This window comes from Suncus etruscus, chromosome 5 (assembly GCF_024139225.1).
Source record: "Suncus etruscus isolate mSunEtr1 chromosome 5, mSunEtr1.pri.cur, whole genome shotgun sequence".
Taxonomy (NCBI): domain Eukaryota; kingdom Metazoa; phylum Chordata; class Mammalia; order Eulipotyphla; family Soricidae; genus Suncus; species Suncus etruscus.
Genome location: NC_064852.1, coordinates 83,021,758 through 83,034,845, shown reverse-complemented (window position 1 = coordinate 83,034,845; position 13,088 = coordinate 83,021,758). Strand labels below are relative to the sequence as shown.

Here is a 13,088-nt window from a genome sequence, read left to right as displayed (position 1 = left end):
GGGTTACAGATAAAGAATCTGAATTGTTATTAATTCCCACACAACCCATTATCTATTTATAGAAGAGACGTGACTTGAATCATTTTGTCAAAAATCTTGAGTCAGTAACTAAATTTTAAGCCTCTTATGCCTTATTTTCCAGGATTTCCTAGACATTTCATTTGGAGATTCATAAACTTAGCTTTCACCAATTTATAATGTTTATAAATATGACATGTCAAATACTGCAGACTCAAGATAATTCTTGTGATAATGTTGTTTTCCATTTCTTGACTATAAAGTTAGAAGTAGTTCAAGTTTATTCTTCTCCATTTATGTATTAATGTAGAAGGGAGCTAAATATATATTAAAATATTTTATATTCAGAGTTTAATTTAAACTTTAATCTTGAGATGTAAGCAAGAAACTATGATTAATTAAAAACATTTTTTTGGTTTGTTTCTGTTTTTGGGTCACACCTGGCAGCGCACAGGGGTCACTCCTGGCTCTACGCTCTTACCTCCATGCTATCTCTCCAGCCCCTAAAAACTTTCTTGACAAAACAATTTAGTCACTTTCTAAAACCAAAAGAAGTAAATAAATATAACAATAGAAAACATATTAACTAAAATAGACAAAAACATATAAAGAGTTTATAAAAATTAAAGACTACATTTAAACATATAAAATTCTTTAAGATATGATCAAAACTATGATCAATCTGCTCCTGAGCACAGAATAATGAGTAAGCCCTGAGGATAAACAGCTTTGGAAAAAATGCAAAGAAGGGGCCGCTGGAGTGGTAGCACAGCTGTAGAGCATTTGTCTTGCAAAAGGCTGATCCAGGATAGAGCCTGGTTCAATCCCTGGAGTCCCATATGGTCCCCAGAGCCAGGAACGATTTCTGAGCGCATAGCCAGGAGTAACGCTTGAGTGTCACAAAGGTTTGCCCAAAAAGCACACACACAAAAACACGTAAAGAAGAAACATAAATATTAATAAGTATTCAACTTACAAATGATTCTCTCTAAAATGTCAGATGAGTTAAACCCAAAATTTGAAGTATATAAAAATAGATAAAAGTAGTATCTTCAAGTCCTATATTTTTCAAGTTCTATATACTCTTTTATAAAATGTAGGTTCTCTTTTTTTTAAAAAAAAAAAATCTGGGCCCGGAGAGATAGCACAGCGGCGTTTGCCTTGCAAGCAGCCAATCCAGGACCAAAGGTGGTTGGTTCGAATCCTGGTGTCCCAGGTGGTCCCCCGTGCCTGCCAGGAGCTATTTCTGAGCAGACAGCCAGGAGTAACCCCTGACCACCGCCGGGTGTGGCCCAAAAACAAAACCAAAACAAACAAACAAAAAATTTTCTGTGTTTATTGTCAATAAACAAGTTCCTTGTGGGGCTAAAGCGGTGGCACAAGTAGTAGGGCATCTGCCTTGCATGTTAACCTACGGACGGACCGCAGTTTGATCCCCCTGGCATCCCAGATTGTACCCCAAGCCAGGAGCGATTTCTGAGTGCATAACCAAGAGTAACCCCTGAGCATCACTGGATGTGTTTCCGAAAACAAAACAAAACAAAAACAAGTGAATTGAATGATAGAGAAGCCTTTTTAAGCAAGACTTTAACAAAAAATATATACACTCTTCAACTGAGCAGCAAAGAGATTAAACAGGGAGTAGTCGATTTCTTTTACTAAGTATCACAGGTAATCATTTACTTTTATTTGTACACATAAGTTGAACATCTGTTTTTAAATAAAAACCATGTGTTACATTCTATTTTATATTGAAAATATACTAAGCTCGTTTAAGTGCCCTGATAATTATAGTCAAGAGTAAAAACAGTGCAGAATCATATTTGAAATGAAAGAATTGAATTTACACCTGGCAGTACTCACAGATAACTACTGGCTTTGAGCTCAGGATTCAATCCTGATGGTTCTTAGGGGATCCCCTGGGGTGATGAACTTTGAGCCAGGGTAGGATATATGCAAGGAAAGTTTCATAATTAGTGTATGTGCCCCCTCCAGAATCATTTTATTTAATGACCTAATAAATATCACATCCCACATTATTTTACTTTGTACTAATAATTTCGCCAAATAAAATCTTTCATTCAGAAAAGTAAAACTATTTTTACAAATAATTTATCACAACACAAATAGAAGAGAAACCATCCTTCCTACTATATTTTTACTTTTCCTCCATATTTATATTTCACAAATATTTTCGTTTTAAAAATGGCTATCCTTTATGCTAGAAGAAAACTGTTGTTAATATGTATTTCAGATAGTCTTGGTTAGTTTGCATGTAGGAAAGTATATGCTTGGCTTAGAGTAGATTTAAGGCCTAAATGATACATTATTACCAGAAAGAAATCTCTGTTGTTCTTTTTTTTAAGAAGGAAGATTATTATTATGCTATATCTCCAATTTTTTGTATTCATAATTGATGTATTACAAAGTTTTTTAAACCTATAATAGCAGGACTTTAAATATTCTTTTGCAGAATGGCAAAAAATAACACATTATGTTTGCTGATTTGCCCCTTAGCAGACTGTCCCCCAAAACGTAAGTTTGGCTCATTTAGTCTTAAATTTTGGATATAGTGCACCCTTTTCAGTCTGAATCATCATTATACTGAAAACTGTCTCTCAAGGAAAAAAATACAGATGTTTTTGTATTGAACTTATTCTATTGTTGCTTATTCAAACCTCCCTATTCATCATTTTTTCCCCTCCCTACGTCTTGTATGAGAATTTAGCATACATTTTAGGGAGCTCAGAATGTTTCCGAGAGAGATTCAGAGGCATATTCAAAGTGCAATCATATAATCAAAATGTCTTTCCTGATGATAGCACCTGCATTTCTCATTTCCAAAAGCAAAACAAGATAAAACAAAACCTTAGATAGATTCTCTAGACTTGTTCTTCAAGCCTATTTTCTCCCTTGAACAAGAATCTCTCTTGTTTACTCTTTGCTTACTTATTTCCACTCTGGAGAAGCCTCTGTTTTCTCTTAAAAACATTTTCTTTCTTTCTAAGCAAATTTCTATCAATAAAAACTACCTTGTTTCACTCAGGAAATAACAAACAAAACAAAAAACAGAAGACAAAATTGCTGGCGATAAGGATTAAAACAGTGACCAGAGACATATAGTTTGGAAAACATGACAATCACTCACTCAGAGCAGCTACATTATCAAAAATTTTTTGACTCTGATTGCACAGAGACAGTCAGTAATTGCTGCTCACCCCAGACGTCTGACTGGATAGACCTGGTCAATAGAGACTGCAATGGAGCCCTCCAAGCATAGGAGTCACTATTGTTCTCAATATCTTATGAAAATACGCATCCCTGTTCCTGTTTCTTCACTATTTTCTGTACTTATGGAGTTTATGTATGTTTATTGTATGGTCCTCAACTACTTATGGTCATTTTCTCTCCACATAAATATGATTTAAAAAAATCATAATTCTACCCTAACTCTACTGAGCATACATTTAAAACTCCATTTTCTCCCTTTGACACTTTTTCTACAGACTGTGCTGGTGAAATATGCTTCCCAATTTGAGATGTATTCTTGCTTATAGTCTCTTTTATCTTTTGCCATTTTTGTGAATTTAAAATGACAAATAAAATTTGGAAATGTAATAATACAAGAGAAAGGATAAATGAAGTGAGCTCAACCAGTTGATTTTGTGACTTCATCAATTTTACTTCAGCTATAGCTCCTAGATACACTAGGATAGCACTATTATTACTTTCTCTACATACTAATCTTGTGCAGGTATTTAGAATGTGGGATATTGAGAAAATATAAACTATAAACTGGTTTTTTAAAGCAACACAAACTATTATCCCAAATAGCCCAATACTATACTTTTCTGAACAAATAATATTTATTAATAAAAATAATTTCAGGTTGTGAATAAGTGTATACATTTACCTGTGTTCAGCTGTGAATAATTATGCAACTTGGATTCCCTTTTATATCACTCCTCCAGTTCCTGACATAATCATATATAAATCTAAAAAGGTTAATAAATATCTTGTTGCAACTATGAAAGAATTCTCCAAAAATGGTATCTTACTTGTTAACTTCCCAAAAGCCATATATTGACAGAAATAAAGGAACTACAACTAAATTACAAATGAAAACCCACAAAAACAAGTTTTAAAAAAATTAATCAAATTGGATAAATCAGTGAGAATAATTTTAACAATGGGAAAACTAATGTTTCAGCAACCTAGCCCTGAATGGCAGTATACTTATTTCTATTCTCAAAAAGCATGGCAAAAGAATGATCACTTTTAGAAATTAAAAAATAAAGCAAAAAACAAAGCCAAAGCAAAGAAAGAACTCACAACAGTTCACTATCGTTAGAGGAATTTATAGTGCATAATTTATTTAAATAATGTTCTTTAAAGGAAAGTTTCTCAGTAGATCTGAATGAGATAAAAGAGTAGCAAAAACAAAGAATAGAGAAGCAACAGGTGGGTTCTAGGTTTCTAAATGATTATTTCTGTCTTTTTTGATTTTAATAAAATTTTGTACACAAAAGACTCAATTTCTTAAGTCTTAGAAATTTAAAAAGTCATTATCAAAGAACTCTAGAAAGAATAAAATGCTAAATGCAAAATCACTTTTGGCTAATTGCTAACTAGAGTAATGTCATCTTTTTCCTAAGTGGCAGTTAGCGTCAAAAATTAATAATTTTAACTCATTTACATTATTACACTTAAAACCCTTTAAATGTTTTCCAGAATAAAAATTTGCTTAATTTGCAGATTACTCTTCAGAAAAACTTAATATGCTACTAAATTAAATACATGTTGGGGGAAAACAATCTAAAAACAGAAGGGAGGGTGGGAAAAAATCTTATCTGCAAGATTTTTTCATTAAAGCTTCTATACTTGTCCTTTCAGATTTTATCATGTTAAAACTTCTGTAATTGTAAATGGAAATTAAATAATTCATAAACACATGCACTTTATCTTCTAACTGAATAATCTTTATTAAAATCTATGTTAAAAAACAGCAGCTTAATATTATATTTTAAGTTAAGGTTGCCAGACTTGCCTGACCATGCTTTTTATGACTCAGCATAAGAGCAGCTATGCATGTTTTTATTTTACTGCCAATGGATGGGCAAGGAAGGTAGCTGAGTAACATGCAGGCCAGTCAAAATTCATTTAGAAACTGATTATATTTATATTATGTACAACTTGCTTAGGTAACCTGGGTAAAAGTGGTGGCCCGAGCCTCTGGCTGGTTATAAAACACCAGAGCTGCATTCTTGATGGCTCCAGCTGGTTTTACCCCTGTGAGAAGTAAGAATGGTAAGTAGTGAAGGTCACCATACTGCACTAGTCATTTAAGTTTGAAAAATAATAATTAAAGCATGGATGGAATGTTACTAAAACTCAAAAAGAGAAATATACTATTCAAAATCACAAATTATGAGAGGAATCCCATCAAATAGAATCAAAATAGAGTTAAAGTATACATGATTATGATATGAATCTTAAACAATATAATCTAGAGCAGTGTTTCTCAACCAGGGGCAAGTTACCCCTGCAGTTCCTCAATGGGTGCCCAAGATATTTCAAGGGGCCAGAGATGAAAATTACATAATGGGAGGTCATGATATGAGACTAGGTGAGCAACCAGTAGCAGAAGTTGAAGGGGAATGGGGAGTAGTGATCACAAGAAGGAAACACAGTTGGGAATCACAGTTGGAAATGGTTGAGAAGTACTGTTCTAAAAAACCTAGGAAAGCTATTAAAGATCACACATTATAATCTGGCAATGATAAAGAAATAGAAGTGAATTTAGTTTAAACAACTAAACCACCACTGGCTCCATTTGGTTAGACTTCCCTATATAAAAAGGAATTCATTAGACATTTAAAAATCTTAAAAATCCTACTTTTTAAAAAATATATTTAGATAATTAAAATACATTATTTAGGAAAATATGTCAGGCAATTGCTTACACACATGTTATAATTATTAGTACCATTTTTACCAGTTAAGAAAATAACTGAAAAATAGAACACTAAACTCTTAAGAAGGATATAGAAATTTTTTCAATTGCTTTATTTTCTTCTGTAGAGCTACTAAATAAGATTTAAAACTATTAAAAATCTAAACATATGTTCTTTCTATATTATTGTTCTTATTCTTTGTTAATTTAGAAACATTGATAATTAAAAAATTGAAAATGCTCCCAAATAAAATGTTATAACACCTAAGTAATCTGATTATCTCAGTGGTAGAAAGATATTGAAAAAAACTCTACACCTAAATCCCAAAAAAATACTATTTCCATCTAACAGATTGGATTTGTGTCTCTAATTTCAAAGCACTGACTTCACATGTTATATTTTAGAATACTTAAACTGAAAGCAAGTGGACAAGTTTCATTATAACAAGAGTAAAACTCTAGAATTTGAATATTTCTACTCTTATTTCAACCTTACTGGATGTTCCTCTTATGTCAAATATTACTATCTGAGATAGGACAAAATATATGCCAGATTAATCACAACTCAAGGATGCTCCAATAGCTAATACATTGAACTAACTGATGGAATTATAACAAATTTACACTTAAGATGACCTAACACTAAACATATACCAAAATAGAAACTGACATTAATGAGAGGATTTCTAGATTAAAACTTAATAAACCAATTCTATTTCTCAATGCTCACTTAAGTTTCTAATAACATAGAATTTCAGAAACTCCACTCCATCTGTATAGTATTATTCAGTGAATTCTCTACATTAAGCATTTATTAATTAGAATTTAAGATTACTTTTTTTAATTTTTATTTTTTGCCATGCCCGGTGGTGCTCAGAGAGGCTCAGGGGATCATACGGGATGCCAGGAATAGAACTTAAATTGGCTGTGTACAAGGTAAACACTTAACCCCTTGTGCTTATCTCTGACCTTAATATTACTTAATTTAAAAATAATGCCCTGTTAGTAAAGATTTTACTTTAACTAACTACTTGTTTTTGTTTGGGGGTCGTACCTAGCTTTACTCAGGGCTCATTTCTGGCTCTGTTCAGGTATCACTACTGAAAGTTTCAGGAATTCTTATGGAGCGCCAGAGATTGACCTTAATATTACTTATCTCTGACCTTAATATTACTTAATTTAAAAATAATGCCGTTAGTAAAGATTTTACTTTAACTAACTACTTGTTTTTATCTCTGACCTTAATATTACTTAATTTAAAAATAATGCCCTGTTAGTAAAGATTTTACTTTAACTAACTACTTGTTTTTGTTTGGGGGTCGTACCTAGCTTTACTCAGGGCTCATTTCTGGCTCTGTTCAGGTATCACTACTGAAAGTTTCAGGAATTCTTATGGAGCGCCAGAGATTGAACCAGGTTTGGTTACTATAAGGTAAGCAACTTCCCACAGTCCTATCATTCTGGCCCATTCAATTAATTACTATTAGCTATTATTTGTCATAGATTTTGTACTTTTCCCTTACATCACATCAATAAATTTGTCAAAACAATATCTTTATAACCATATTACTTACTCACTTAATACTGATTTATTTTTTTCTAAATTTCATGTTTAATATTTACTTCATCCTAAATACTGAATTAGAAATCACACATTTTATAACAGGAGGAATGGAAATATATATTCTTTAATAATATTATGTTATTAATATTTAATAAAAAACTTAAAATACTTCTCAAAGTATTTTTGCTCATAATTATGTTAATTGTCTTTAGTAAACATGATTTTGTTTCATAACTTAAATTTTATTCTTTAATGCCTCAAACTCCCCAAAATTGTCTTTGTAGGATGAGACAGTAACAAAGACCTTTATTTTTCCCTGTCAATCAATACAAATGACAGGCAAGGATCAGTCATTGATTTTTTGGTTTTGGCTGTTATTTTTATTTGTTTAAAAATAGGCTTAATGTCTAGGTATTTTTTCTTTATTTTTGAATAGTGAAATTATTACAATAAAGAGTCTCACATTCTGTGCTTGTTAATGTGCACATAGGCCAATATATTTATTCTGGAAATTATACCCTCTAGTAAATCAGAATTTTAAATTATTAAAGCATATATATCATTGATACATTTAGAATTTTACATTCTATAAATTATAGTTGGTTTGGTAGTACACACTGGGTTCAGGAAGGCTAAATATATTTTTGCCACAATTCCTTTTCACTTCAATCTCTTTCTTAAAATTATTATTTAAGATATATAAAATATATGCAAATTTGACAATATTCCCCATGAATAAATACTATTGCTGTAAAAATTAATTGAGATTATATTTCAAAATATTGTAATAGGGGTAATACTCAGTTGTATTCTGGGAATGGGGCCATTCAAGAATCATAGAGATTCTTGACCTGGCAGTGTAGGCTAAAGGTTTTGCACCTGAACTAGAGGTGCTTTTCATTCACTAGACTGCAAACAGCATTTACTGTGTAACCTGTAATCTTACCTTTGTATCTTATGCATGCATGTGCTTCACCACTTGAACTATCTCCCCAGACCCTAGGATCATATTTTAAAAGTATTTCATAAAAACTCAATATTAAATCAGATGATAAATTGCACAAATCTCATTCAGATGTTTGTTAATTTAAGAATTAAAAACTTGCCACATTTGGGTAATTTAAGAAAGGAATTGGATATACTAAGGCATATATTTTACAAATCAAAATAATCTTAAATAAAACATTCATATTAACATTATAAATAACTAACAAATAGATATTTGAAATTATGTGTCAGATTATTATTTATTTGGTTAAATTATAGTATATCATAGTTTACAAATTCAATCTTTATATAATAATTTTTCTATAAAATATATTCTTTAGAGAATTTCTATTGTTATTAAAGGAAAACATACAATTTAAAAATAGTGCAAGTTTTAAAGATATTAAGGTTATGAAAACAAAAATATTTTCTTATTAAACAATCCCTACCTCTTTGCTTTCCTCCATCTCTGACTCACTGCTGAATTCTTCAGTGTTTAAATTTTCAAAGTCAGATTCTCCAACAGCAATTGGTACAGTCACAGTGAGGCTGGGGTTGTTTATAAATGACATGTAGTCACTTTCATCCACGACATATTTTTCTACACTGCTGCCTATGCCACTAGTAGTTCCATTTCCATCTTTGAGATAATTGAGGTCTTTGCCTATTTCTATAGTAGTATGGTTGGAAATACAGCTGTCCTTTTTGTTATTTAGATCCTCAAGAGGTTTAATTTCATCTAAAGCTTTTTGCTTTCTAACAAAAGCTTTATGAATAAATTCACGTAATTTTCTTTTAACATAATCTATTCCTCTCTGCATCCTTCCCACAGCAATCTGGAGGTTGTTCATTTCATTGTCATCATCAGTAGCAGCAAGATTGTCAGAGCTAAATGAACTCAAGAGCAAGGCCAGGAAGAGGTTCAGAACCTAAAACACAATAGGAAAACATGTGATCAAAACAGGTTTTGTTTTGTATTTATAAATTTTCCAATTTTTCATATACCTTATTTTAATATTCTACTATTTTATTATAAACCATATGAGGTAGAGTGAGAAAGTGAATGAAAAATATCATGTTGCATGATATAATTTTCTTTTAAGTTATTGCACCATCAGAATTCATGGTTGTCTTATGATTAATTATTAAGCCCATTTTGGGGGAGTTGAGGGCACACCTGGCAGCACTCAGGGGTTACTCATGGCTCTGTGCTCGGAAATTGCTCCTGGCTCAGGGGACTAGATGGGATGCCAGGGATCAAATCTGCATCTATCATGGGTCAGTTGAATACAAAGTAAAAGCCTACCACTGTGCTACCACTTCAGCCCCATTAAGCCCATTTTCTAAAATAAATATTAATATCTAAATAATAAATATACCATTATTTAGATACAAATGTAGTTAAGAAGAAAAGTGTCTGTGAGAAGTACTTGAAAATGCCATATGACTTTTATAAAGATGTTTCTAAATGATTACAAAAACCAATCATTTTAAGTAAAATTAGACATTTTTGTATTTAAACTAAAATTTGTACCTAAGAGGCTTGAAAATAAAAATACATAAAAATTAATATGTTAAATTATAACTATATCTGTGTTAATAAAAGTCCTTGCTTTTGGTTCAGAAAATTATAGCCACTGTTATTGTGCAATAATAATAATAATAATAACAATAATAATAATAATAATAGTGCATAATAATAGTGTTACTATTGAGTCAAAGATAAGGGGATATTTTATTGCCAAAAATAAGATCACTAGTCTCCAACTTCATCTTTAGTCACTAAATAAATGAGTGACTGTAAACTCATTAAATGCACTGAAAAAGTTACTAAGAAAGTAGGAACTTCCATAGGTTAAACAGTAAAACTTTTTTTTTCAGAATTTGATACCAATGATAATTGATTTTCTAAGAATACTGAAAAAAATGCCGAGTTTCTCCTCACCAACTATCTAAAATGGCTCTATTTTAGATATACCCATCCTACAATTTATTCTTTTTTGTTTGTTTTGGGGCCATAACCGGTGACACTCCTGGGCTACTTCTGGCTCCGCGCTCAAAAGTCGCTCCTTGCTCGGGTGATCAGATGGGGCGCTGAGAGACAGAACCGTGGTCCATCCTGGGTAAGCCGCAGGCAAGGCAAACACCCTACCGCTGCGTCTTCACTCCTGCCCCAATTTATTCTTGTCAATTCCTGAGCTCTCTGGAGAGAGTGAGGAAGTTTAGAATTTCCCAAGGCAGAAAGTTCAACGCCAGGCCTTTGATTTGTAAAAGACTGAAATAATTGGGCAATATCTGGTCCCCCAATCAAAATGGAAATGCTAGATGTTAACTTTGTTTGTTTGTTCGTTTGTTTGTTTTTGGGCTACACATAGAAGCGCTCAGGGGTTAATCCTGGCTCAGCTCTCACAAGTTGCTCCTGACAGGCATATGGGATGGGATGCTGGGATTCTCAAAGGACTGTTTATCCTAGATCTTCTGTGTGCAAGGCAAACGCCCTACCGCTGTGCTATCTCTCCTGCCCCACTTATGTTAACTTTATTAGCAACACAAATGGGCCCATACAATCCTAAATAACAAGGCATATCTAGATTGGAGATGGTAATCCTCTGATACTTTGAATAGAAACACAAAGACCTTTCTTTTCCCCAATAAAAACTACAAAATCAACCATACTTAATCTAGTTATAATCTAATTTTGTTATAATCTTAATCTAGGTTAGTACATATACTAAATTTCTCCCAGGCTGTGGACTCTATTCTTCTTTTCAATATTAATAGGTTTTATTTTTGAGTTTGAAAATATTATTCAATGCTTTCATTGTGAAAATATTAAGTAACTCAGGAATTGTACCCTAATATAGTGACATATTATTGTTCTCTTATCAGAAGAATAGAGAAATAAAGGTGACCAAGAACAAAAATAAATAGTACAAAAGAGGAATATTAAGGAAAATGGAACGGCAAATAATTATGTGTCTATACAGAACATCATCAATTATTCTTTGGCCTTTATATTATAATCTATTCTATGATCTATAGTAGGTATGGCTCAATTCCCAGAATCCATATGGTACACTGAGTCTGTCAGAAATGATCCCTGAATGCAGAATCTGGAGTAAACTGCTGAGTGGCACTGGGTGTGACCCCAAAACAAACCAAACAACTCTATTATTTTACTTGTAAAATTTCCCAACAGAAAAACTGGTGAAAGAGGAAAATGTTGATTGTTAAAATTTAAATTTTATGTAACAAACCTGAATTTTGGAACCATACTTTTGTCTACATTTGTTTTCTTACTTTTGTTGATACCTTTATCGAATAGAAATCTTTGTTAGATATATATGTTAATTAAGCCTCACCAGTGAAACCTACTTTACCTCTTCTCTTAAAACTAATTTTGAGGGGGTGGAGTATAGCAGGTAGGATGATTCATGGCATCCCATGTGGTCCCCCAGCCTACAAGGAATGTTTCCTGAGCTCAGAGTCAGGAGTAACCCTTGTGTGCCGATGGGTGAGGCCTAACTCAAAACAAACATAAAAAACTGATGTTGAATAAGTTTCAATGATTAACCATATGATTTTAGAAAGTAAAATAATCAATTTGAATCATGTTTCTAACTATAAAATTTAAAAAATTTTCTAATACTTAACTTAAAAGATTGGTATAAAAATTTCATTAAAGTATATGACTTACAATAGTCACATATAGTATAACTTACAATAGTTATATTTCATAATCCACCCTTGAGAAAGTTTACTGCTAATTACTCCCACTGCTCATTTAAAAAAAATTTACACAAAACTATCATTCAATTTACCTTATTATTTAGAAGTACTTGTGGAAACTAACCTAATTTCTTTGTCTAGATTAAATTCTAGACATTCATTCAAGACAATCATTGTCTTGGTTACAAAAAAGGAGCTACAGAATAGTTAACTTAAAAAAGTATTTGGAATGACCAATGGCAATTGAATAGATCACAGTTCAGACTCTCGGACTGAAACACATACCCTATTTTGTAAATAGATAATTCAATGAATGAAATAGATTTACATATTCCCCAAATTAGTTCCATAAAAATTTTTAATTTTGGGGAAAATTTAAAATATAATTCTGAGGTCTGGAGTAAGAACACATAGCCTAAACACATGTTTCATGTGCATGTTTAATTTAATCCCCAACACTGATTTCTCAGGCATTCCAGGAGCAATTCTAGAGTACAGAATTGGGCATAATACTTGTCCTCTGCTGGACATGACCCCCAAACACACATAGACACATATACTGCATGATATATCTAAATGCAATCTTAATCCTGATTTATACCCGGGAGGGGGGGGAGGGGAGACTCTCAAACCTTCACATCTCTCTATGTTTGAATGCCTCCCTGTAACAAAGAATTTGCTCTGTATGCTACAGTTATAGAAACAATACTTTTTAAAAGTCACATTTTCTTTCAGCAATACTTTCTTTTACCATATAAAATAACCTCTGGGCATATGTCAAGAAATTAAGAATTATTCATAAAAATTCTAGTGAATGGGCAGTACATAGCTTCATTT

At 32.1% G+C, this 13,088-nt stretch overlaps 1 protein-coding gene across 1 annotated transcript in view; it reads right to left on the bottom strand.

The window, feature by feature from the left end:
- LOC126009196 (sodium channel protein type 2 subunit alpha-like) overlaps positions 1 to 13,088 on the bottom strand; it is a 178,870-nt gene that overhangs the window by 49,128 nt on the left and 116,654 nt on the right. The window contains exon 17 of the mRNA XM_049773565.1: positions 8,972 to 9,451. Within this exon, the coding sequence (XP_049629522.1) occupies positions 8,972 to 9,451 (480 nt within the window). The remainder of the gene's footprint in view (positions 1 to 8,971; positions 9,452 to 13,088) is intronic.